Source organism: Artemia franciscana, chromosome 9, assembly GCF_032884065.1.
Source record: "Artemia franciscana chromosome 9, ASM3288406v1, whole genome shotgun sequence".
Taxonomy (NCBI): domain Eukaryota; kingdom Metazoa; phylum Arthropoda; class Branchiopoda; order Anostraca; family Artemiidae; genus Artemia; species Artemia franciscana.
The window spans coordinates 46,595,179-46,620,476 of NC_088871.1; the positions used below are offsets into that span (position 1 = coordinate 46,595,179).

Consider the following 25,298-nt stretch of genomic DNA (forward strand, 5'->3'; position numbering starts at 1 on the left):
AGGGCAAATACCCACCCTAGTTTTTGAAAAATACTTTTCTTTACTAATTTCAGCAGACGCCAAAATTGTCCCATTCTTTGGAATTTGAAAAATCCGAAAAAAAAAAAAAAAAATCAGACTTGCCGCCTTTAGAAATACTGCAGCTTATCTACGAACAAAAAACAAGAGCCAAGAGCTCATATGGTATGAGCTCTAGCAAAATTATAAGAATTAATAGACTGATTTAAAAGGAAAATCAGAGGCTTAATGCCGGTTGGGATTTAAAATAAGAGCTCTGAGACACGAGGTCCTTCTAAATATCGAAATTCATTAAGATCCGATCACCCAGTCGTAAGTTAAAAATACCTCATTTTTTCTAATTTTTCCTCTCCCTTCAGCCCCCCAGATGGTCGAATCGGAAGAACAACTTTATCAAGTCAATTTGTGCAGGTCCCTGACACGCCTACCAATTTTCATCGTCCTAGCATGTCCAGAAGCACCAAACTCGCCAAGCCCTGGACCCCCCTCTGACTCCCCCAAAGAGAGCGGATCCAGTCCAGTTACATCAATCACGTATCTACGACATTTGCTTATTCTACCCACTAAGTTTCATCCCGATCCCTCCACTCTAAGCGTTTTCCAAGATTTCCGGTTTCCCCCTCCAACTCCCCCAGAGTCACCAGATCTGGTCGGGGTTTAAAATAAGAGATCTGTGACATGAGTTCCTTCCAAATGTCAAATTTCATTAAGATCCGGTCACTCGTTCTTAAGTTAAGAATACCTCAATTTTTATATTTTTTCCGAATTAACACACAACCCCCCACCAACTCCCCCAAAGAGAGCGGATTCAGTCCGGTTATGTCAATCATGTATCTAGGACTTGTGCTTATCCTTCCCACCACGTTTCATCCTGATCTCTCCGCTTTAAGCGTTTTCCAAGATTTTCCGGCAGACAGACCGACAGACCGACAAAATTTGCGCTCGTTATATGCCACTTGGTAAATACCAAGTGCCCTAAAAATTATCCCAATACAAGAAAAAGGTAATGACAACAAGCAGTAAAAAAGTGGAACATTACAAGAAAGTTCAACAATAGCTTCCAGTTCAGAACAAACATTGAGTTTCATGTCATGCAAGGTAAAACTAGGTTATTTCCCCTGAGGAAAAACAATTGCCCCAGCAAAAGGCATCAGGAAAATTAAGTCAAGCGATGCATAAAATAAAGATTCCAGAGCCAACTTTTTTGAATAGTAAGGTAGTAGAATTTATGTGTTTAAACTGAATTTTAATCCAGATTTCAAAGGCTCCAATTAAAAAAAATTGGTATCGCTAGCACCGGGTGCTTTATCAATTAGGAAAGAATGGATTGAGGAACAAAAGAACTGGATAGCACAAGCTCCTGAAATATCGATATCACTGTTTCTCAACCGAGGTCCCTCGTAGGATTCCCCAGAAGGTCCCAAGATGTTCCGCGACCAGATAGTTACATGAAAAATGACGAAACAAATAAAAATGTTTTATGTTTTATATCGAGTAAGGGGTTTCTTGAGACATAACATTTATTTTAAGGTTCCACAAAATTACAAAGTAAAACTAAAAAATATTAAACTGGCTTAAGCTTTCACAGGGGTAAAATGAGGCAAGAAAAAAGAAACCCATAATATTTCAGAAAACTATTGAAAAAAATATGGCTAATTTTTGTTAAAATGTATAAAATTCAGGGAAAAAGGGACTATTGTCTCTGAAGATTTTTCTTTGATTCTAGTGTTTAACAATTACAGTAATTACAATTGTAGTATCTAGTATGTAACAACTGTAGTAATTACAGGCCCATTTGGGCTTCCCTGCAGTCGAAGGTAGTGTGTGATTTATAGTAATTTTGTTTAATAAATTATTTGTGAACTTGAAAAAACTGAGCTTGAACTTGAATTTAATTATGTACATTCTTACTGCTTTTTGTTTTGTTTCGGAATCATGGCTGTGTAAGTATTTCATATTGGTTAAACACAAAAAGGAGGACAAATCCAATCTTTCTGTAAAAAGGCGAGGGAGAAAGATTAAGAAGTGGGATATGTCCTCCGAAAGTACGGCATATGGTAGCTCTGTTGACAGGTTGATTTTTTTTTTTTTGTTATTCTTAGGCCTACAATATAATAATAATTTATTTCTTGTCAATTTAACAGAAGTAAAGTGGAATACCGAAGTGTAGTGAGAAAGAGAAAATACTAATAATAGATTAATACTTGGACAGTGCAATTTGTGAGGCTGCAATTCGAGTCAGGGTCAGTTCTTTGCGAAGCCGACAAAGTTCGTACATTCCAGACTAAACGGTTGATGTCCTCTACCCCCACAGTTAGCATATCTAATTGGAGCTTTGCACAGATTTTGTCTACTGCTGCTGGGTAATCCCGCATAACGTGCACATTTGTGAACTTTTTCACAGATAATATGAAAAAAAACTTCTTTTTCTTAAAGAGTTAAAGAGGCTGCGTCCCAAAGTCGAACCTTAAAACGTACAGGAATTAGGAGAGGGAGTTGGGGGGCTGCCGCCCCCCTGACCCCCCGCTCTTGGCTTCGGAAAGGCCCTCTTTTAATTAACAAAACAAAAAACCTGTACAAAAGAGTCTTTAAAAGCGGGGGGTTTGAGGGGCGGCAGCCCCCAAACTGCCTCTCCTAATTCCTGTACGTTTTAAGGTTCGACTTTGGGACGCAGCCTCTTTAACTCTAAGAAAACGAAGTTTTTTTCACATTATTTCTGTACGTTTTTCTACAATCCATGGTGGATGTAATTTAATAATTCCCGTACTCCTCGTACAGGAATTAGGACTGCCTCTCCTAATTCCTGTACGTTTTAAGGTTCGACTTTGGGACGCAGCCTCTTTAACTCTTAAGAAAACGAAGTTTTTTTATATTTTGTGAAAAAAACCGCCCGATAAGGGACTTGAACCCTTGACCTTAGGATTAAAAGTCCCACGCTCTACCGACTGAGCTAACCACCTGCATGTATGTAAATATAACTTTTAAATACCTTTTAAAAATTTCAAATTACCATGGGCTCTTATGGAGAAATGGGTTAATTAAGTGGCTAATGCGTGGTTTCTGGAAAACAGGGAAGGAGTTATCGGATCGAGCTTATCCGCGAAATCTGAAATTTCGCGGATAAGCTCCTGGGCCCTAGGAGACTTTAACTTGTGAATTTCAGCCCGATCGGACAACGTTAAAGGGGGGCTGGGGTTGGTGGGTCGAAACTTTCGGACAGATTTCCCCATGAAGGAAAAGTCGGAGGGGGATGAAATTTGGCAGGTTTCTTAGTTGGAGCTCGGGCTACAAAATGCATCCTCCCCATCCCTCTGCGACCACTGGAACCGAAGATCGCTTAACATTGTCGTGGTTCGCCTCTTTATAGAGGCACGAGTGTGCCTCCTTGATGAAATATCTATGTCCAAGACCTTGACATTTATAACACCATAAAAGGAATAAATGTGTTTCGAAACTTTGAAGGTCATAGCCAATTTTCACACTTGAGGAGATTGTCAATTCAAAGTCACACCTTAGCTACCGAAAATACAGCTTAGCTAACGTAGTAATCCTTATTCGAAGTATTTAATAAAATTAGCAACGACATCTTTCTCATCGACACATTTTGGGATACCCCTTGCTACGCTGATCTGAACCGATTCTTTCAATTTTGCGCTACTTGTGACCGACTGGAAATGGGTAGCAATTTTTGCTACCTAGTTTTTTGCATCCTTTTTTTTTGCAGACTTCTGATTCGATAATTTAACAATGAAGTGGTTCTTGGCTGATTTTACTCTGCTAATGAATGAGTTATATATCACTTTGATTGGCCAATTCTTTCTTTGTTTTGGCTCAATCAGATTTAGAGGGTTGATACCGACAACAACGTATAATCTTTTCTCGCTTTTGAGATTCCCATTTTGTGTTAGACTTCACCGGCAAGTTAAGACTTCAAAGAACATATTTAGCTTTTTTCTCCAGTTTGCATTCTTGTTTCTTAAGCCAATGTTTTGTCTGCTAGTGACCTGAGCGTGATGTCTGGAATATCTGGCAACTCGTGTAAATAAAACATAACGGCTGTGTTTCTATCGTGAAACGCTGCCAAACCGTTAATTATACTGCTAACTAACGCATCCTTCATATCACTTGGCGGAATAGCTGATTTCCCTTTGGCTGTAACAAAGTATTGTTTTGTTTCTAAAATCAATGTTTCTTGCAGATATCTTAGACATTTACACACAAATCATTCTTTAATTTTCTGAACTTTTCAGTGTTTGTTACAATATTTTACATATTGTTCAAAAGCCCCCACTTTCATTAACGTTTAGCCTCAAGCGCGCACATAAAGATGATGCTCATATGGCGTTCAATGGGGGTCTCATAAGTATATTGTGATGTATTTTATATTATGTATTTTATACTGCATTTTTAATAATTATTATTAACATTACTTATTATTATTTATTACAAAAAAAATTATTTATTTTGTCTTTTGCAATAAATTTCATTTTGCGGGATAATCTAAGCTAGATCCAAATAGTAGTTATTCACACTTCACAGCTCAATGACTAAAATTTTTTACAATAGGAATTATTTTCAATTTTTCTCTTCATGAAGACCAATTTTATTTTAGAAGAACTACTACTATGAACCAATTTTATGACTTTTTACCAATTTTATGACTTTTTACCAATTTTATATGACTTTTTACCAATTTTATGACCAATTTTATTTTAGAAGAACTACTACTATGAGTCTAGCATTTTATTAACAAAAAAAAAATTTATATACATTAAGCAAAACAGTCGAATTTCGGCTAGGTTTACCTCTCGAATGCGTAGCCTACTCCTAATACCGGCTTGCTTTTTCTGAGCTTTGAACTACCTTCACTTTAAATATATAAGCAAATTTTTATAAGGACTAATAAAAGAAGCAAGATTCTTTTATGAGGTAACATAACCTAGATTCCCACTTTCTATGTAAATGGGTTTAGTCAATAAGTCCATTCTGATTAGTGTTGCTAGAACCCGCTTTGGTTTTCTGGTCTCATATATAGAAATATTGAATTTGCTTCAAACAAGGTACATCGTACCTATTTTTGTTTTGGGAAATAGGGGGTTGGGGAGGTTGAAGAAGCTTTTGGCCCCCTTTAGTAATCTAATCATAGTAATTGAAAATTTTCGCATGGTTCGAACAATTTGTATCACCTTTTGCTCTGTGGGGGGGGGGATGGGTACTGATAACCTAGCCAAACTAAAAAAAAGTAACTGTAAGAAGAGTTCTGAGATGTGTTACGGAATAGCTTATCTTTTGTACAAAAGAAATATACAAAATAAACTTATTAGTCGTTAATCGGGCTCCGTTGAAGATCGAATCATTATAAGACTTTATTCATGCTTGTCTTAAATTTTAATAAATAAAAAAATTCAACAAAAGACTTGTTACCTTTAGGATGATAATCGGATAATTGCCATCAAATTCTGATTTTTGCAAAAAATAAATTCATATTATCAGCAAGGGTGTATTCGGGATTTTCGTTCGGGGTGGGGCGAGGGGTTATATTTTCGGGAGGATTAAAAAAATAAAAACACATCAAAAATTTATTTATAGGAATTTCTATTACGTTTTTACGAGTCGGAAAAATTTCAAGGAGTTCGAACCCCGTAATTAACAACTTGTCGTCAAACATTAGGAAGCTGTTGTTTCCTAAAGACAACTAAACATACAAAAGAAAGTCATACCTTCTTGAAAAGTTTGATACCGTACATTTTATTTTATTTTTTGCTGATTTTTAAATCACATTTTCTTGGTCTTAATTTGCCACCCGCTACCACCTAGAACTGCATACCCGCATATTAAGTATGTATGGCTGTGTTTCCATTCCACCAGCTAAAACAATTTGATTTTTACTCTTCTCGGTACTTGGTAGAAAGAAAGGAGAAAAAAACAAACCTTTGGTGATATTTCCAGGATCCTCACTGGCTCAGGAGTCGTTACATCGAACACGTCCAATAGCTCTGATTTCGATTCTCGAGAAGTCAGATCATTCCAGTGTACTATTTTGAATACCTTTCCCTCCGCTGAGAAAAAAAAATTCAAACTGATACATACAAGTTGTTGGAATACAAAAAGAGTGCGAAAATACGTTATATAAACCCAACTTCGTTTGAATTGCAGATAAAATTTGGTTTCCGAATATGTTGTATTTATTTTGTTATAGGTTATATTTACCCTTACCTTAAACAGTAATAATTCGTTGATATAGCCAACAAAAAAGGGGTGAAAATACGCTCTACAATGCCCAACTTCCTTTCAATTACGGATAAAACTTTGTTTCTGAGTATGTTATATTTACCTTATTAGATGTTATTCGCCTTTAGCTTGAATAGCAAAAAGGGAACATTTTGTCACTTCTGGACACAAATATACTTTTCCCATAAAAAGTTAAGAGCTATTTTAAATCTTAAAATGGTCATTGATTAACTTATAGAAAAAAACTTAAAACGAATAAAAATTACAAAGGACAATAGCGTCAGTGTTGAAACAAACATAACTCAATCCAAATAGTAGCAGTTTTAACTCTCCCTGAGCCCCCCCCCACAAATTATAATAAGAATTGGCTAGTCATCTGTACTTTATTGAGAACTAAATAGATTGATCAACTAAAAGTTCAGTTTTTTGGTATTATTTAAACAATTTTTTTTATATAAAATTGATTTGAAAGAAGAAAGTAGTGACAAAGGTTTTTTTTTTCAATTAACACTACTTTAATCATCAAAAAAAAAATTAGAAATATCCCTTTCGGTAGGAACGTGATCAGTATCAAGTTTCGAGTATCATGTTTAAACTTAGCCTCATTTAGGTTAAGGTCGTTCATTACTGTCCGTGAAAAAACAAACAAATTTCTTTTCGTTTTTAGCATACTGTATTTTATTGTTTCCACAGAGAAATATAAGCTTCACCTATTAACTAGCTCAAAATTCTTTTAAACTGTGGTGGAAGTTGAGAGCCGCCTAGCTATATACTTTTTTTTATGAGGCCCATTTTCCATTTTGAGTCCTATGTTTGATATTAGTGACTTCAAACCCCTTAAATACCAACTTCAAGGAAATCAAAGACCAAGTGTGGAATAAACCCAGTGCTTGTCTGATTGCCCATGCTCATAGTCTGAACGATCCCTGGACGGCCACGACACGAAAGAGGTGCAATAATCATCACGAGTCGAACAGGTAAAACAATCCATACTTATAAAGTTCAGAGGGAGGGAGGAAGAAGGCTCTGGTCCTAGGATCCTGTTTTAGGAACTGCAATCATACAGACACGAAATCCTCCATATAAAAATTTAACTCAACCACATGTTGAAATACATGCTGACAGTATTGTGATTTGGGACAGTCATCTAATCATTCACGACCATTCTCAAAATGATCTTTGAAGAATCATGAGTCGAAAGGCATTAGACATGTCTAATATTTATAGAGATGGCGAGGGGACTGGAAGGGGTTATGCTCCGATGACCCTGCAATTATGCAGATCTAAGTCAACAGATAATCCTGATTTCGACAAGGTGCAACATGCCCACCGCTCTTCAAAAAAATATTTACGACGTTAATGTTTTGAAATAGGCCATTTACACAATTACAAAAAACACAGATCGACCTAGTTGGTTTCAATAGATGACCACAAACCACTGCTATGCTTAGAATCTTAGAATAGAAGTGATAAATCAGATAAATTTTAATGAACCCCAGTTTCTTATATTATTTAATTGTAGAAACATAAAATATCAACATCAGGATATTATCAGCTAAACTGACCTATTAAGTTCACTTACATTCGTATAATAAAAAATCTAATATTCTTTAATATAATTTGGTATTTTTTATTTAGTTTCCAATAGCCTAGAAATACAGTACTATATTAAAAGAATTTTATGTCTAATAAAAGAAGATCCACAGAGGGAAGTAAAGTGTTTCTGAAGGCGAAAGAAGTGCCAGTATTGCCACGTTATTTGCAAAAGAAAATCACACAAAAACAAAAAAGAATCAAAAGGGATATTCATAAATAGTAAGTTTTATCGGTAATATTATATGAAAAATAATGACCAGTTGGAGGTACAAAGTTTGAGCTTCGCGAGCAATTATTTCATAACGGCCATTAATATAGATAAATGGGTTCAAGAGTGGATTATTAGATGCACAAAAATAATACTAGAAGACAAGGAATTCTACTAAAGGATCGATGTAAAAAAAAAAAAAACTAACTCAAGATTTGCAGACCGCAATAAGTTCCAGTTTTTTTTTTCAAAATCGAAAAACATCTAGAAATTACTAATAGACCTCTTTCGTTAAAAATTGTTGTTTACTGGCATGGCACCATTCTGAACACGGACTTACGTCGAATTTATGTGGTAGGGGGGGGGGGGGGTATAAACAAAAAACATAGTGGATATCTGTTCGTCTCGAATGTCAGCCATTACTGTCGACCAGAAAGAAAATATAATGAATCAATACATTACAGCACAGATGGATACAAGAAAATTTTCCTCCTTCTCTCATTTTCCCCAAGGAAAACTAATTAAAAGCACTGAAACCAGAATATTTAGCTTAAAGGATGATTTGACGTCACATAGTCAAATACTTTTTGACAACTGAGCCATTAGAGCTTGGGTGGTTTCAGTCACCTTATTTCTAGTTCTGAGGGTACGAAAAGTTTTTATTGTTATAAAAATAATATTGAATCATAAAAAAAAATAACTGAATAGCATATTACTATAATTGATGCTGTCGTGGAACTTGCTATAAGAAAAGGAGCCCTTTTGCAAAAATTACCAAGTCCCTGAAAATGTTAGAACTATGTACACATGATAAAATACAGCATCCTTAAAAGTAAAAATTCCTAGTCTACTTCAAAACTAAAACTCATTTCTCCTCTTTTTTCGAGAATAAGACACTAGAACCAACCCTCTTCTATTTCAAAATATAGCTGAAACAGTACACCCTCAAATTTGGTGAACAAAGTGGAAATAAAAAATCAGAGGGCGGTATGAACACTACCGAAAAGTTTTCCTTGTTTGAAATCTCTTTAATTAGAGAAACTCTTGAAAACCTAGCAAAGCTTTAACACTAAAAAGCTCACATTTCTTTAATTATTTTTCAAAATTGGTTCCCCTTCACTTTCCTCTTAAGGATCTGTTTTAATCCTAGAAATTCCCTTGAAAAGAAACACAGCCACTTAGGGGTATACTCAAGTTGTAAGATCTTTTGATCTCAGGACCATTTAAAAGATTCAGATATAGCTCCGTTGCCACAAGCAACTAACAAATACAGAAATGCGAGATGTGAATTTTGAAATTTTTTTTTTTGTTTCCATAGAAAATAAAAAATAAACTGATATTTAGATCCTTTGAAGAAATTTAAAGAGGCTTAAATAAGCGAGAAATCCATTATTTTCTTTTATTACAATCATATCTTTCATGTTCTTCTTTTCTTGCTTTATTTCAAGCGAAATTTGTTTCGAAAACCTTTCAGATTCAAGTATTTTGGGAAGTAAAAGGTATTCTAGTAGTCATTTTATATGTGCCGACTTATCCAGAGATCTTTCATTTTTTTTAAATATCACGAATAAAAATACGTTCTGACGATCGACTAATAACAAGCAGAAATAGGACGAGAACTTATTCCGCTTTTAAAAGTCGATGAGGACAACCTTTATTAATCGATATTTCTGAAGTTCTTTTTTTCAAGTCTAACGAAAACCTGACGATTACAAGTGATCATTATCCGACTTCTAAGAAGAAAAAAAATGTTCTCAAAACGCATCCACGGCCATTTGTTAATCGATGTTTTCTGCCGTTTTTTTTCTTCAAAATCAAATGATTTGAAGTGACATTATCCGATTTTCAAAAAGAAAAATGGAAGAAGTATTATTTAGTCCCCACACTCCTGCATATACTGCGCGAGCCCCAACAAAAAAAAGCAGATATATGAACGTCATATGTATTTTCTTGATTTTATCGTAACGCTTGTATTACAGAGGCGGAAAACCAAAATGGCAAAAATTTTTCCCCAAATATTGCCTACTAAGGTACTTGTGTATTATTCAGTACAAACTCGAGAATTTGGATCTACAGATCAGACAATAACCGGTGTATACCTGTCAGTATTCAAGAAATTATCTTAGGCTCAGTTGAAATCTACATTGAAGGTATATTTTTTTTTAATATTTAATATACTCAGATGGTATTTTGGTTGGGTTAGGTTATGTTAGTTATTTAATAATGCGTTCTGTGCAGCCCCCCCCCACCACAATTCTTTGTTGTAATGTCCATAATTGTGTTACTAAAGTATTGTATTTTCATCATATTGCGGTATATTTCATTATGATTAACCCAACTTCACTTCTCGAGTTCGTTCTGGGTTCTGGATAATACACAAGTACCCCTACTAATACTTTGTCTTTGCAGCTTTTGCCAGATTCATCTTGCAGATGAAAAAAAAAAAAACTGCTGGTCCAACCTTCCATCTTTTGTAATTCCAAAAACGTATGCCTTACATCTTCACTCTTATTGGTCAACAAATTTTTCGATTCTAAGTTAAACACTCAGTTCGAAATATTACGAACAGGATACATAATTGACGCTGTAGTCGCGCGTAATTTTGATTTGACTTAACAAGCCTGACTATATTACGCCCCAGGCATAATCCTTCCACGTAAAGGGCGCATGACACAAGATAATCTTGTAAGGTGCGATGTGTTTCGTGGATTTTTACCCAGTCTAATCGTACAGAATGGACGATCGTAAAAAGTTAGAGGCTGATTCAACTGCAAGTTCTAAGATCCATTTATCTTTTTGTGACAAAAACGATGGAGGCCAAAATGGCACAGAATGAAAATTTCGAGATAGCAATTACATAGGAGTAATCGAAGGTTTGAAAAAAAAAATACACATCCCGAGGCAACATGATATATACAGCCCCAAGAGGATACGGTGTTTGATTTAATCAAATTTGGTTAATGATTTTTGAAGCGAGTAGTTCCCAATATGAGGCTAAAATTCAAATTTCAGCAGCATAATTAGCTGTAGTCCCTTAGGCAAGGACCTTAAAATACTATATAACTGATCTAAAACAAATACTCCATAGATAAATCATACAAAATTGTCACTTAAATTATATTTATCAAGGTTATAGGTTTTTTGCATTGCCCAACTTCAAAACGAAGTATTTATTTTGACTCAATACAAGATCTGGGCTAGAGGTTCTGCGGGGAAAGACACGTAAGAAGGGATTCATATCAGAAGGAAAACGGAGAAACATTTAGACAAATTATAAAAAGAATAGGAAAATTTGGGGAAAAAATTATCTCTAACTCGAAGTGCATTCGAGCACAACCTACGGGAGCAAACATACCCCCATCCCTTTGCAAACGTGCTCAAAACCCGTTAGTCGAATGAAATTATACCCAGTCCCAATAGAAAGGAAAAGTAGGCCGTTCAAAAAAAAACAAAAAACACATTTGATTAATCAAAAAATTGAAACAAACTTTAAACATAATTTTGTCCATTTCTTTAATTAAACGGACTATAATTTTTTTTTTTCATAAATAGTCTGCTTTTAATGAATATGCAGTACATCCTAAACTAGCAATTTTCAAAACAGCTTAATGTTGAGTTATAAGCTATATTTATTTTAATTTACTTAGTCCAATCAATCCCCCTTCAGTTTAAAGAAACTAACCGAAATCTATGTGTGAGACATGCAGGAAATTAGAGAAAGCTTATGATCAGAAATGGGGGGGGGGGGCTGCGTTATTTTTTTTATCCGAAGTAGCCTCCCGGAGCCAGCTTTCAGAATGGAATTTACTGCCAGGATATTTAAATTTAAATTAACATTAATAACTTTAACTACTTTAATAACTTTAATGTAATAATATAATACAATAATTTAATAATTAATATAATAATTTAATAATAACTTTAACTTTAACCAAATTTAACTTAAAACCCGAACAAAAGACATCATCTTATACATTGGATGAACTTTCAGAGGCAAAAAAAAACTTAAGTGTTTTCCATCCAGGAAAACATATAAATTAGAAAGCTAAGAGAGAAATCGAAATATATTAGCGTCTGTTTGTCTCTCTCTCTTGACTTAAATTTTGTACTAAGAGCCTCGAAAGCACAAAAAAGAAGAATAAGCTAATCAAGATTCAGAATATTATTATTAAAGGAAATACTAAAAGAAGAAATCTTGGAAAGAGAAAAGAATACACCGAGTGATGATGATGTTGACAGTAGAGTGACAGTAGTTGACAGTAGACCTGAGTCTTCCTTTTTCAGGCGAAGTCGACCAAATAGTTTCAAAAGCAATGACTAATGAATGCACACCTTGACTAGATGGGCCCAAAATCACCCATTTGGATGCATCTTAATCATTTATTCATTTAGACGTCACATGGTCAACTTTATCAGAGAAATGCGAATGAAGCCACGGTTTAAGTGTGTGAGTTTTTCACCAGAGCTGCCACCGCGTGGGGAATTTTCATTGGAGGGTGACTTTTCCATAAGAGGATTTCCGGGCGGTATTTCCCTTGAACTTTCTTTCTTTTAAGACTGCAGCAATGCATGAAGGGTAAGCTAGTTCTTAATAAAAGCGATATTCCAAGTTCGGCTAAAAGTAACTCAGCCAGACTTGGGTCAGAATAGACAGGTTAGGTTTTTCTACATCTATGTCTATATCGATGTATATGTATATGTCTATATCTGTGTCAGTGTCTATGTCTATTTCTATGTCTATGTCTGTTCTTATTTCTATGTCTATTCTGACCTACGTGAATTAAAAGGTGGCAGAAAATATATGGTGGTGGAAAACCGCGGTGGCGTTAAAACACTGCTACCCGAGAAGTGAAGTCAGGTTAATCACAATGAAATATACCAAAATAAAATGAAAAAATAATATTTAAGAAACAAAATTATGGAAACTACGACGAAGAATCATGGAAAGTAGGTAGCCCAGAACGCATAACATAACCTAATCTAACCAAATACTAGCTCATTATATTGAATATTTAAATAAAATATGCCTACATCATCACTGAAACTAAACTAAAAAAAAAAATAATTATAGCATAACCTAATCTAACCCAATACTAGCTCATTATATTAAATATTTAAACAAAATATACCTACATCATCACTGAACCTAAACTAAAAAAAAATAATAATTAGATTTTAGTGATTTTTAGCGATTTCCTTAAAAATCTAGTGATTTATGGGCTGATTTAGTGATTTTTGTTGTTGTTTAGACAAAACCATTTTTTCTCAGTTCTAAGAGAGCAAACTTCTAGAGTGTGTTCGGTACAATATACAAATACCGGATTTCCAAAGCTAAAATATCAACCACATTTTAAAGATATGCGAAAAAAAGCATAGAGATTAAGCTTACTTGTGCCAATAAAGTAAACAGTATATAATTTGTCCCCTCCAAAAGCAGGGACTTTAACACGATCCACCACAATTGCTGAAAAGGAGACATCTCGCTTGTAGAAAACAGGAACACTGTTCTCGTGGTTTACAGCTTCGTCCATCAAAGGATGAGAGCGGATGAAGTTCAACACCGTATCTGTAAAATAACGTAAAATTAGAAAGCACAATCGCTTAGAAGAAAGCCAGACTTTTTACCCAAATTTCCTTAGCTCGGATAAAGCTTGAAGAATCACCTTCACTCTAACTAAGATCAACCTAGGGGGAGGGGTAGTTTACTAGCATAAATTCAGCTGATAACAAAATAAAATTCAAGGAAATTTCTAAATTGTTAAGATAAGCATAAAATAACAATTAGGAAGTTCTGAAAACAGGGACTTTTTTCGATTTAAAAATATGAATATACAAAGAGGGTTTTTTTCAAAATCTAGGGGGAAGGACATTTTTTTTATTCCTTAGTAAAAGTAACAAAACAAGACATACCCAAAATCTAGGGGGGAGAATAATTGCTGTCAATCTCATTCATGACTAATGCACAATTCAAGGAAAAGCAATTTCCCAATGAAAAGGGAATTTATACGAAATATGTTCGAAATGTATCTGCCATATTCAATATTTCAACTTGAATTTTCATTTAGCTTAAGCTTACATAAAAAGAAAAGACCAAACAGATTAAGCAGTCAAAAACAGACATAAGCAGTCATTTTTACGACGGAAAAAAAAGCTGTCAAGAATAAAATGCAAGGTATACAGAAACTGCAACAAAAATAGGCTGAAAAAAGAGAATGGAAACAAAAATATAATTTCACCATTGTTTTAACGTGAATCCCAATATTAAGGGTTGAAAGCAGACTTTATTCCCTCCCCCCCCCCGCAGAAAACCTTGTGTCCCTCCCCAGGTTTTTGCTTTGTGTATCTTCATATACACATAACACAACACAAATGCAAAAACCAGGCTTTCAAACACGTTTGACTGCGGTCATAAGCGTTGGAAAAACGTATCGTAGCCTTTTTCAAGCCGAAATTTTTTTAAATTAAATCAACTTATTCAAATTGGAGGGCTTGACTGAAAATATCAAAATATTTTTTATGTTGAACTGGGGTAATTTTTGTTTCAATAACCATAGCATCATTGCCTTACTTTCAGAGGAAGGGATACAACCATATGGAAAAGTTGCCAATATTTGATTTTTTCATTCAAAAGCATAAAGATCACTACGCAGCATACGGAAATAAGCTGTAGCTCTACTTTATGACTAATGACACTTTACTCTGTTTCTGACAATGACTAAATAATTTGATTTTAATTTCTAAATCACGTCAGAAGCTTCTTGCTGTCTATCCTTCTTATTTTCAAACTTGGTTTACTATTTCAGAAGAAAGTAAAACAGTCCAAAATAGGGATGATACGTTTTTATTGACAGTGAATAGTTGAATTAATGCTGATGATGAACACTGTATATGTGTTCGAAATATCCAGTTAAATAATTTTATATCTATTCACTGTCAATAAAAAGGTATCATCCCTATTTTGAACTGTTTTACTTTCGTCATGGAAAGGCAGTGTGGTCTTCGAAGTTATCTATTTAAGAAGAATTAGGTTCATGTGCAGTCTCACTCAACATGTTTGTGATGGCTTATATTTTCTCGTTTATCTCCCACTTTTTACAATTTAAAACGTTTACCAAGAAAAAAAGACATTTTCTGTAAAAAAAAAAATTCATTTTCTGTGAAACATCGTTCGCAATCATACGCTCTAATAACAATGAAAGAAAACGTTACGTATGAAAACCCTTTAGAAAGAATCACAAGCAAATATTAGAAGCCAGTCCAACTTGCAGCCTTCATTTTCAAAATTAAGCTTACTTGACGTTCGCCGGCACAAGCTTTATAACGTTCAAAGAAAACGTTACATTTGCCAAGACCCACAGCAAGTTTTGCTAGCAAATATGAAAAGTCAACCCAACTTGTATTGTTCATTTTTCAAAATTTAAAATAATTGCCAAGAAGATAAAACCTCTTCTATGCACAAGCTTATTGTTCCCAGGCATGTTTTTATAACGCCAAGTTGAAACAGTAGATCTACCCAGCCCTCGTGTGAGATTTTCTAGCGGATATTAGAAATTGGCAAAACTTGCAGTATACATTTTTCCCCGTTTAACATTCTCGTAGAAAAAATTTTGAGAAACAACATGTCGCAAAGAAAACGTTACGCGTAACAAGCAAGCAAGGCTTGCAAGCAAATACTCGAGGTAGGTCCAGGGGCATATTCTGGGGGGACTGAGGGCCCTCCAAGACCTTTCTGACACCCTCATTTGTTTTTTCTTACTCTTTTTAAATACATTTGTCATTTTGGTCAATCATGGACGCCTTTGTGACATTCCCCCCCAAGATTTTGCCTTAGATCCAGATTTTGCCTTTGGGTAGTTCCGATTTTGTTGGAATGAAATATGATTTCTGCCGAATTTCGAGTGTATTTGATCACAATATCCAAAGAGATATTAATTGACTCGATTGAATTACGTTTTACTTTACATGAGAAGATATTCGAACAGATAATTGCAGTAGTAAACGGACAATAAAAATTTTCGGCAACGATATTTTGACGTAAAAAAATACGATATAGTGAGGACAACCAATTATACTAAATGTTTTATTCGCGGCGATGTGTTAAACGGAGGAGGAGCCTAATTACATAGATAAATTGACTAAATTGATTTAGGGTAGTTAATCTAGATAAACTATATTTGAGAATCATCATTATTCTCTTTTTCTTTGGTTTTTATTTGAGAACCTAAAAAAGGATCATTAGCAAAACAAAAAACAAACAAAGCTTGAAAAAAACAAAAAAAACAAAAAAAAAACAAACAAAAAAACAAAGCTTGAACGATAGTTGAGAAAAAGAAAAAATTGGCTTGGTACAGAGAAAAAAAAATCAATCGACTAATCAAAAAGAGAAAGGAAAGGACATTTATAAGATCTATAAGAAAATCCAGCAAAGCCGATATGTCTCTCTCTTAGATGACAGATCGAGGTAAATGAAGCGAAGTCATAATTAGGCCTATAATCATCAGAGAGGATCTTTCAAGCTTATTAATATTGTAGTTATACTAGGCTTTTATTATGTTTCTCTCATTCAAAAAGCCATTCCAAAAATCCATGAAGAAATACTGTTATGAATGACTATCAGTTTCAAAATTTAGTTAGTTTTCAGGCGGTATTTAAAATTTGTAGTAGCATTTTTTCCCGTTTGCTTTTTAATCATAATCCAGGGTTCTAAGCGCAAAAAAAAGAGGATAGAAGGTGTAAATAGTGAAGAAGACCACACTGCCTTTCGATCATAAATACAAACAACAAGCAGAACGGGGGATTTTTTCCTAAGACAGTGGAAGTTTAAACCTAAATGAACATTTCAACCCTATGTCCAAGGGCCGTCCTATAAAAAACAATAAATGAAAATATACAAGAAACTTACATTCAAATACGACCATTAAGAAAAAAAATTAAACAGTCTTAGCATCCTTATTTCAGAGAAGTTCAACCAGGACTCAATGAAGGGAGGCAAGGGTTTAAGGCTTCCTTAGATTTACCTGAAGGACTTTTTCAAAAAATGGGGGGAATGTGATTTTTGAGGCTTTAGGTATGCTTCTAAACATGCCATAAAATCCATCGACTTCTCTTCTTAACTTCTTAATACCTTGCTCTTCATGCTACAGTTTGTAGCACTTTTGAAGAAAACTTCCGATTCTAATTAAACGGCCCTTGTGTCTCAGGAGTCGTTCTTAAAAAATTAGGACAGTCACACTTTAACGTAAACAACAAGGTATTGAGGAGGAGGACAACTCCTTCACATACTGAATAATCTTTGTTTGTTTTGAGTTTTAATGTTGCCTCTTACTTTCAGTTGAAAAAACTTCGTTTTTTATTTATTTAATTTCTGATCGTTTTTTATAATAAAGCTGGTAAATCTGGCTCACCCTCAATGAAAAATTGCCTCCCCTCAAAGAAAATTCCTTCTTGAAAAGTTCCTCCCACGTAAACCCCTCTCCTCTACAATCCCCTCCAGACAATTCAATCCTCGCTGAAAATCCCCTCTCCGTAAAATTTTTTGGGGAAGATTCAGCCTGAAAAAAAATTCTAATCAACATACTTTGATCCGAAAAAGACTAATTTCTAATCGTTTTTTTGATCACTCCAGACCCCAACCCCCCCGGCTTCTGTGAAATTTGTTTCCCGGAAATCCAAACCCACTAAAAAATTTACCCACGACAATTCCCCCGGAACATCTCCATACGCAAAAATGAGTTGGACAAATAAAAAGAAAGACAAATAAAAAATACTTCCTAAAGGAATTCTGTCAAATCCACCCAGTGTAAAACTTCCCCTAGAGAGTTCACCCCCCCCCCGAAATTTCCCTCCCCACGGAAAGTTCTCACCATGGAAACCCACCCCATGCAAAAAATCCCCCCCCCCGAAAAATGTCTGTATACTTCCCTATAACAAATTCTACACGCAAGCAATGGGTAAATTTCATAACTTGCAACCCTTCCCATGGACTGTGGGGGTCATGTTGCCCCTAGCAGGGATAGTTATTGGATTTTTCAACTACGCCGAACAAAATGGCTGTCTCAAAATTTTTATCAGACGACTTTGGGCAAAAGGGGGCATGGAAGGGAGTTGTTCTCCAATCTTTTTAGTTGCTTAAAAAGGGCACTTCTAGAATGATTTGTTGGATGCGATTGCCCCTAAGAATAATAATAATAATAATAATCATGCATTCGTGATCTTTCTTCTGGTAAAAAAAAAAACTCCACATTTTTGTAAACAGGTTCTCTCCACAGTTTTGTAAACAATAAGGTTCTCTGATACGATAAATCTCATTTTGTGATTTTCATTAAGATTCCTGGACTTATAAGGGGTGTTTTTCTCGTTTTAAGAGTTTCGGTTACTATTGAGCCGAGTCACTCCTTAACTTACTGTTCGTTACCACGAACTTTTTGAAAGGAGCAAAAAACCTTTGCTTTAGGGTTTCATAGTCTAATTTTCAGCAGTATCAAACCACCTTTTTCCAAAATTATGCAAACATTATTATGCTAATAACTACTCACCGGTTCATACTTTTACAAATTCGGAATCCGCATGAAAAGCAGTGTGTTGATAGGTGTATTATTGTTGAAATTTTATTTGTTAGAATTGGGTTCTATTACTAGGGTCGTTCTTTACTTACAGTTCACTGCCGTGAACAGTTTGATTAAAATGGGATCAAACATTGTTATAATTTTCTATCTATTTTCTTAGCGAAAAATTGCAGTGGAAAAATCCACCGCTGTTGTTCATATTATATTCACGCAACATAATATTGTACCAAAACATGCAATGCTCGTTTCAAGAATAAAAAAATTCCCAGATCGGGAAAATATATTGATTCTACAAGTTCTGAATATTATTAAGTAGCCTAATAGGAGAGGCAAAATGTATATCTGGATTATCTTTTCTGGACAAATTGGACCACAGATTAGCTTCGTAGTAATTATAACCTGTAGAAGTATTGAGGCGATCCTGCATTGATTTCTCATGAGGAAATTACACAAAGTAGCGTGTCTACATCGTTCAAAATCAAAGCAGACTCCCTGAAGAAAAGATGAGTTCTGAAAAATTGCGATTTGAACTAGGTTGTATGACGAATCATGATAAACTATGCATTGATTTTAAACTGAAAAAAATCCAAAAAACTTTTTTTAGAATTAGAAAATTGATACAGCGCCATGGATAAAGATACAACCAACTCAAGATAGCGAGAAATTTTTTCATCGCCCCTACTGTTCGTGGTCACAATGGGCCTTTAAAAGTTTTAACTGGCAATAATTTAGCAGAAAGCAACATATAAAAAAAAACAATCATACCCCAAGGACCCCCGTGTTTAGAATACGGAAAACATAAATTTGAATCAGAATGCTTGGTGCTTACTGTTAGTGTAAGCATGTTATGATTATTCCTAACTTGACAGTTTTTAGTTATTTTTTTTTCCAAACACGTTTTTAAGTTTTCGGTTGCTATGGGCTAGAGTTCCTTCTTTACTAGGTTGCGACTTACACCGCAAGCATAATAAATCATCTATTTGAGTATGTGTAAGTTGAAATGGTTTGAAGAAAAGTAAGAAAAACATCGAAATGGTGTCATCAATCCTTACTCAGCCTACTTCTATCAGAATTGGAAGTTACCCTGCTCGTTTTACTTGAAGACCCTTATAGTCAATTATAGTATTCACTCAACTAACACATCTAGCATAGGCAATTAGAAATCGATGACCAGCCCGAGCACAATGTAATGCATTCGAAGTTTCAGGTTTGACTGATCAACAAGTTAGGAAATTTGAGGACCCACAAATTTCCTAAAAGGCTCAAAGCCTTGTTGAGGAATCACTATTATTCACAACTTAGGGAATAAAATTCTAAATACATCTTTCTTGTAAATAAGCAAAATGCATTATCCAGATACCAAAGTCTGATGTTGACATTTTGAAGTCTTAGTGTCAATGCGTTTGATTGACAAACACACTCACAAGTTACTAAATATGGCCTCACACAAAAAGAAGAAATTATTTAAAAAAAAAGAAAACAACAACCTTAAAGCAATCATTTATTTCCAATTTGACTAGGTCAATCCTTAATACACTAAAAAACATTCCCACTCTATATATAATACTCTAAAATATACCTTGTGTCCTTATAGAACAATTAAAATGGGGATACATTCAGGAGAAAAAAAATCACCATCAAACACTAAACTGATTTTTAATTCGCAACCGAATATTAAACAAAATAGTCACTAAATTAGCAAACGCTAAACAAAAAAAAGGAATAAATTCGCCGTCGAATACTAAACAAATTTTAGCCAATTTCAAGCCCGTTCTAAAATGCACTTTAAAACATTTAGCATACTCTAAAACTCTATATTCTAAAAGGACTCTATATCCTAATTTTCAACTCCCTAAGAAAAGGTTGTAAAAACAAAAATATTTCAATTTGGGCAAGGTCAACTCTTTAGCACTAGGATATAAATACTGACTAAATAAGGTCAATCCTGTGTTTTTTTCCAGATCCTTTTTGAATGAAATTATGGATCCCTTTCAAAATCCAACGACAAAAGCTGAAAAGAGTTTTCTTGTGTTATCTAATGAACCGATTTTTAAGTAAATGGAAAGAGACTTTCCTCCTATTTACATAATCCAGTTTGGTCCGGTCATTTTGGTTCTCTAGCGAGGTCAGCTGAACTATATGAATGCAAAGCTTTTACCTAACAAATTGGATTTGAAAAAAAGACTCCTTTTACTAAAATTCGACAAAAGAAGACTTTATATCACAAATCTTTATCCTCTCGATTACTATTTCGTGTATTTTCCCCTCTGATGCTCTATAAAAAGGAATGTGGATATGTATTTTGGCTATAAAACTAATTGCTGCACTTAGCCAAAAAGAAGAAATTAAATAAAAATATTACGCAATAAATTCAAATTAATACGTACGTAAACAATCGTATTTAGTTGGTTACTGTTGCTTTAATTTTCTAAATCAATAATCGTCCCAGTGCCTATTTTTATACACTAAAGCAAAAATTAAATTTTGTATAGTGTAACATATTGAGAGGAACTAGGACTCAGCTCCTCGTTTTAAAAAAAAATTCCGTTCGTTGCTTTTGACTTTCATGTGAAGATTAAATAAAAAAAAACAAGTTTTTTTATTGAGAGTAGGGAGCGACATTAAAACTTAAAACGAACAGAAATTACTCCGTGTATGAAAGGGGCTGTTCCCTCCTCAACGTCCCGCTCTTTACGCTAAAGTTTGACTCTTTCTCTCGATTCTACTTTAAAAAACAGTAAATAACTAAAAAGTAAAGAGCGGGACGTTGAGGAGGGAACAGCAATTGATGGATCTATGTTGGATTTCGGCTCTCCGCAAATGAATAATTAAAACGAAATTTGCGTATTATTTTTTTTTTGCTAAATGACTTTCTCTTAGTTTTGATCAGACGATTTTGAGAAAAAGGGTGGGAGAGGAGGCCTAGTTGCCCTCCAATTTTTCGGTTACTCAAAAAGTTAACTAGAATTTTTAATTTTTAACGAACGTTGTTATTAGGAAAAAATATACGTAACTAACAAATTAACTTACGTAAAGAACTTCTATATTCGTATATTTTTATTATGTATATGAGGGGTTTTGCCCCCTCGTTAATACCTCGCTCTTTACACTAAAGCTTTAATTTTGTCCCAATTCTTTAAGATTGACCCCTGAATCACAAAGGCTATAGAATAAATAGTTGAAATTACTAAAAATACTTTAGCATAAAGAGCGAGGTATTTAGAAAGAGATGAACCCCCCATATGCGTAATAATCTCTGTTTAGAGTAAGTAAGAAGAAAAGCGAAAAGTAAGAAGTGGGATTGTCAGAAGCGAAAACTAAACAAAATTAAGTGAAACCCAAACTGAACCTATATATGAATTGAATAGAGTGATAAAATATATGAATTTGATAGAATTGAATTACAAGCACAAATTGTAAAAACATTATTAATATTACTTTTTAGGACGGGGGCTCCTGAGCCCATAAACCTGGAACAGACTCATTTTCAGGAGCGCGGAGGGTTTCGAACTTTTCATAAGGTTTTCGAAGGTTTTCATAACTTTTCCCATATCTTTACTTTAATTACCCTGTATAAAAATCAATTCAAGCGCATTATAAATAAAAAAAAAGACAAACAAACAATTTTAAAAGTAATATAACAATAAAATATTTGCGAAACCAATTTTTTGGACCGTAAAATATTGAGTATGCTTACCAGGGAGAGTAGTTGTATCATTAACGCACATTCCTGGTCGAGGTTCAGGAACTCTGGACGAGATAACTGGCAACCAAGCCGAGCTGGAAGTCGCCTGTTCTTTGAATTTGCCCAAAAATGCTTGCTGAATATCATCCACATGATAGGAACAAACAGCACTTCCCATTAGGCCGTTTTGAAGCGTCGTAAAAACGGCATAAACGCGCGTGTCGTCTCCAGGCACTTTGTAGACATCCTCTATATAAAAAAAAAAAAATATACGTTTTTTTTACATCCATTGACATTAAAGCCGGTTGAAATACAAGTAGGCCTATTAATCCAGAAAATTAGCACACACACGGTTGGTTAATTTTCATCCCCCACGTACTAGAATTAATACACAGAGGGCTAATTCCAAGTAGAACTTCCGTCTGTATTATTCCGCCTGTATCCTCTATGAAGAAATGTAGTTTTTTTTTTACATCCATTGATGTTAAAGCTGGTTTAAATGCAAGAAGGCCTATTAAGAAAGAAAATTAGCACATACACGGTTGGTTAATTTTCATCCCTCCAGTACTAAAATTGATACACAGCGGGCTAGTACCTAGTAGAAATTATGTTTTCCCCATGTATTACGGTGTATTAGAGCGTAGTAATTTCGATCAGTGACTTTTCTATGACTTACAAAGTCCCATCTATCCTTGCTAACAATAAATCAACAATATAACAATAACATAATATAATAATGTAACAATATATTCAAGGTAAAACTGTGATATTCGTAGTAGATTTAAACGAATGTGTGGCGTGATTAGAAATTACCAAATAGTGCATTAAATTTAGGAGGCGTATTAGCTTTTATACATATATATGCACCCCGCTTAAAAGTCAATTTAATTAGAAGTCACTGTGAGTGCTGAAAGTTTCAGCTGAAACTTGTTTTTTTTTTTAACTGAAAGTAAGATGCAACATTGAAATTGAAAACATTCAGAAATCATTCCGTATAGGGTGGGGGTTCCTCTTCCTCAATCTTCACTCTTTACGCCAAAGTTTGACTTTTTGCAACACTTCTTTGACAAAGACTGCTCAAACACTAAGGGCGTATAATTTGAATGAGAAGTAATTTCAGTTGAATAAACTTTAAGACCTCAGCGCAAAGAGGGAGTGTAAAGGAAGGTCCCTCTTCATATGAGGAATAATTTCTGTTTAAATAATTTCTAAGACCACACTGCTTTTCCATTAAATATTCGGAGTATTTTTTTTTAGTTAAAGTGTAGTTTTTATATTTTATTTTTGTTCACTGCTTTGTCGAAATTAAACCCGTTTTTTCTTTGCTCAATTTTTCGTAAGTTTCTGTTTACTTTAAATTTTAATGTTGCTCCTTAATTTCAGTGGAAAAAACTTGTTTCGCTTCTTGCATGGTTCAAGTTGCCTAATGTAAAATGATTGTTTTCAGGTAAGTGACTGATTGATAGTAACAGACACTTATCAACCATACAAAATTAATTATTTTAAATTAATAAATTATCAAATTAATAAATTAATTATTTTAAATTAATTATTTGTAATTATACAAAATTAATTATTCAAGCTTCCAATGTCCAATTGCCTTCCCACTCAAACCATTACTGTTTCATTTTTTTTTTCCACTAGTGTACTTCAAGTCAATGCTCTAACAAAGGTTCATTTTGGTACAAATGGTACAAAGGTACAAGGGTTCATTTTGCATATAGTGTTAAAGAGCTTAAATATTTAAGATATCCCTCACTCCTCCTTAGGTGTGCTAATTGTACCCCTTCATTGTACCAAGCTCAATGACTATTAGGTCAGTGCCAAAATCAATCTAAATCGTGCCGGGTAACTATAAAATAAAGGATATTTTAGTTAGATGGGGACTGTAGATGGGAATAGCGAGAAATTTTTGTAAGGCAAAGACAACCTGTCATTTAAGAGGGGGGTCACAGTTACGGTCTTCTGTTACAATGATATTAACACTTGCTTGCTAGATTTTTTTTTAGAAGAACCAATGAGTTTCGTAGCGTGTGTCAGAGGCATTTATCTGTTTTCGCCCCTACTCCTAGTTATACCAATGGGAGTTTATAAGAAGTTTTTTTTTTTAGGCCCAACCATCCCAGACTTGTGTAATAGTATTTTCTGAAGGTCCCTCAAACCTTCTTCTTCTTGGAAATCATCCATATGACGAAAGCATCCAGCACTTCCTATAAGGCTATTTTAGAGCGTCATAAAAATGACATTAACGCGTGTCATCATCCCAAGCTTTATAGACATCCTCCATAAAAAAAGATAATCCATCTAACTTAAGTTTTTATTCCGATTTATGTTCAGAGTTACAGACAATAAGAGTCAACTTAATGAGAAGTCACTAAGTAACTGATGCAATTACATGACCTCTTAAAAAGTTTGAGTCGCCCCAGCTTTTTATAAAATATATGTTCTGATTAAAGTGCCAGAATAATATCAGAATGAATGCTAAGAAAGAAGTAGCAGGGAGTTGGCAAAAAGTTGCACCAAAAAGGGTGTAATTTACGTAGATATAGCAACTGTAGAAAAATAAAAAAGGTGTCAATCTTTCAAAGGATTGGGGCACGAAGCTCGCTCTTACCATTCTCTTTTCTCACTCCAATGACATACTTGAAAAATAATCAAAATTTTTCAAAAAAAGAGGACCGAAGAAACTAAATAATTTTCTGTCATTGAAGGATTGTCATACGTGTTCCGTATGTCAGGCATGTTTTCGGAAAAAAAATAAATGAATATTATGAAGTCTCTCTATTAAAATGAAAAAGTTTTCTGGACCTTAAAGTACTTTTGTCTTCTATGAAAAAAAAAAAAAAAATGACAAAGAACAGTTAAATGCAGGAAGGTGAGTCTTTGATTTACTTAACCGTGAATAACAGAAACTGAAAGGGTGAATGCGTTAGGCTTGATCAGAGAAAAACATTACGTGAGGGGTAGTATCTTTTGTAAATATTTAAAAGATGAA

The 25,298-nt window shown here is 34.3% G+C and overlaps 1 protein-coding gene across 1 annotated transcript in view; it reads right to left on the reverse strand.

Annotated features, from left to right (window-relative positions):
- LOC136031487 (semaphorin-2A-like) overlaps positions 1-25,298 on the reverse strand; it is a gene marked incomplete in the record, with an annotated part of 365,554 nt that overhangs the window by 21,005 nt on the left and 319,251 nt on the right. Inside the window, 3 exon segments of the mRNA XM_065711124.1 lie at positions 5,950-6,077; positions 13,443-13,619; positions 22,316-22,552. Coding sequence (XP_065567196.1) covers positions 5,950-6,077; positions 13,443-13,619; positions 22,316-22,552 — 542 coding nt within the window.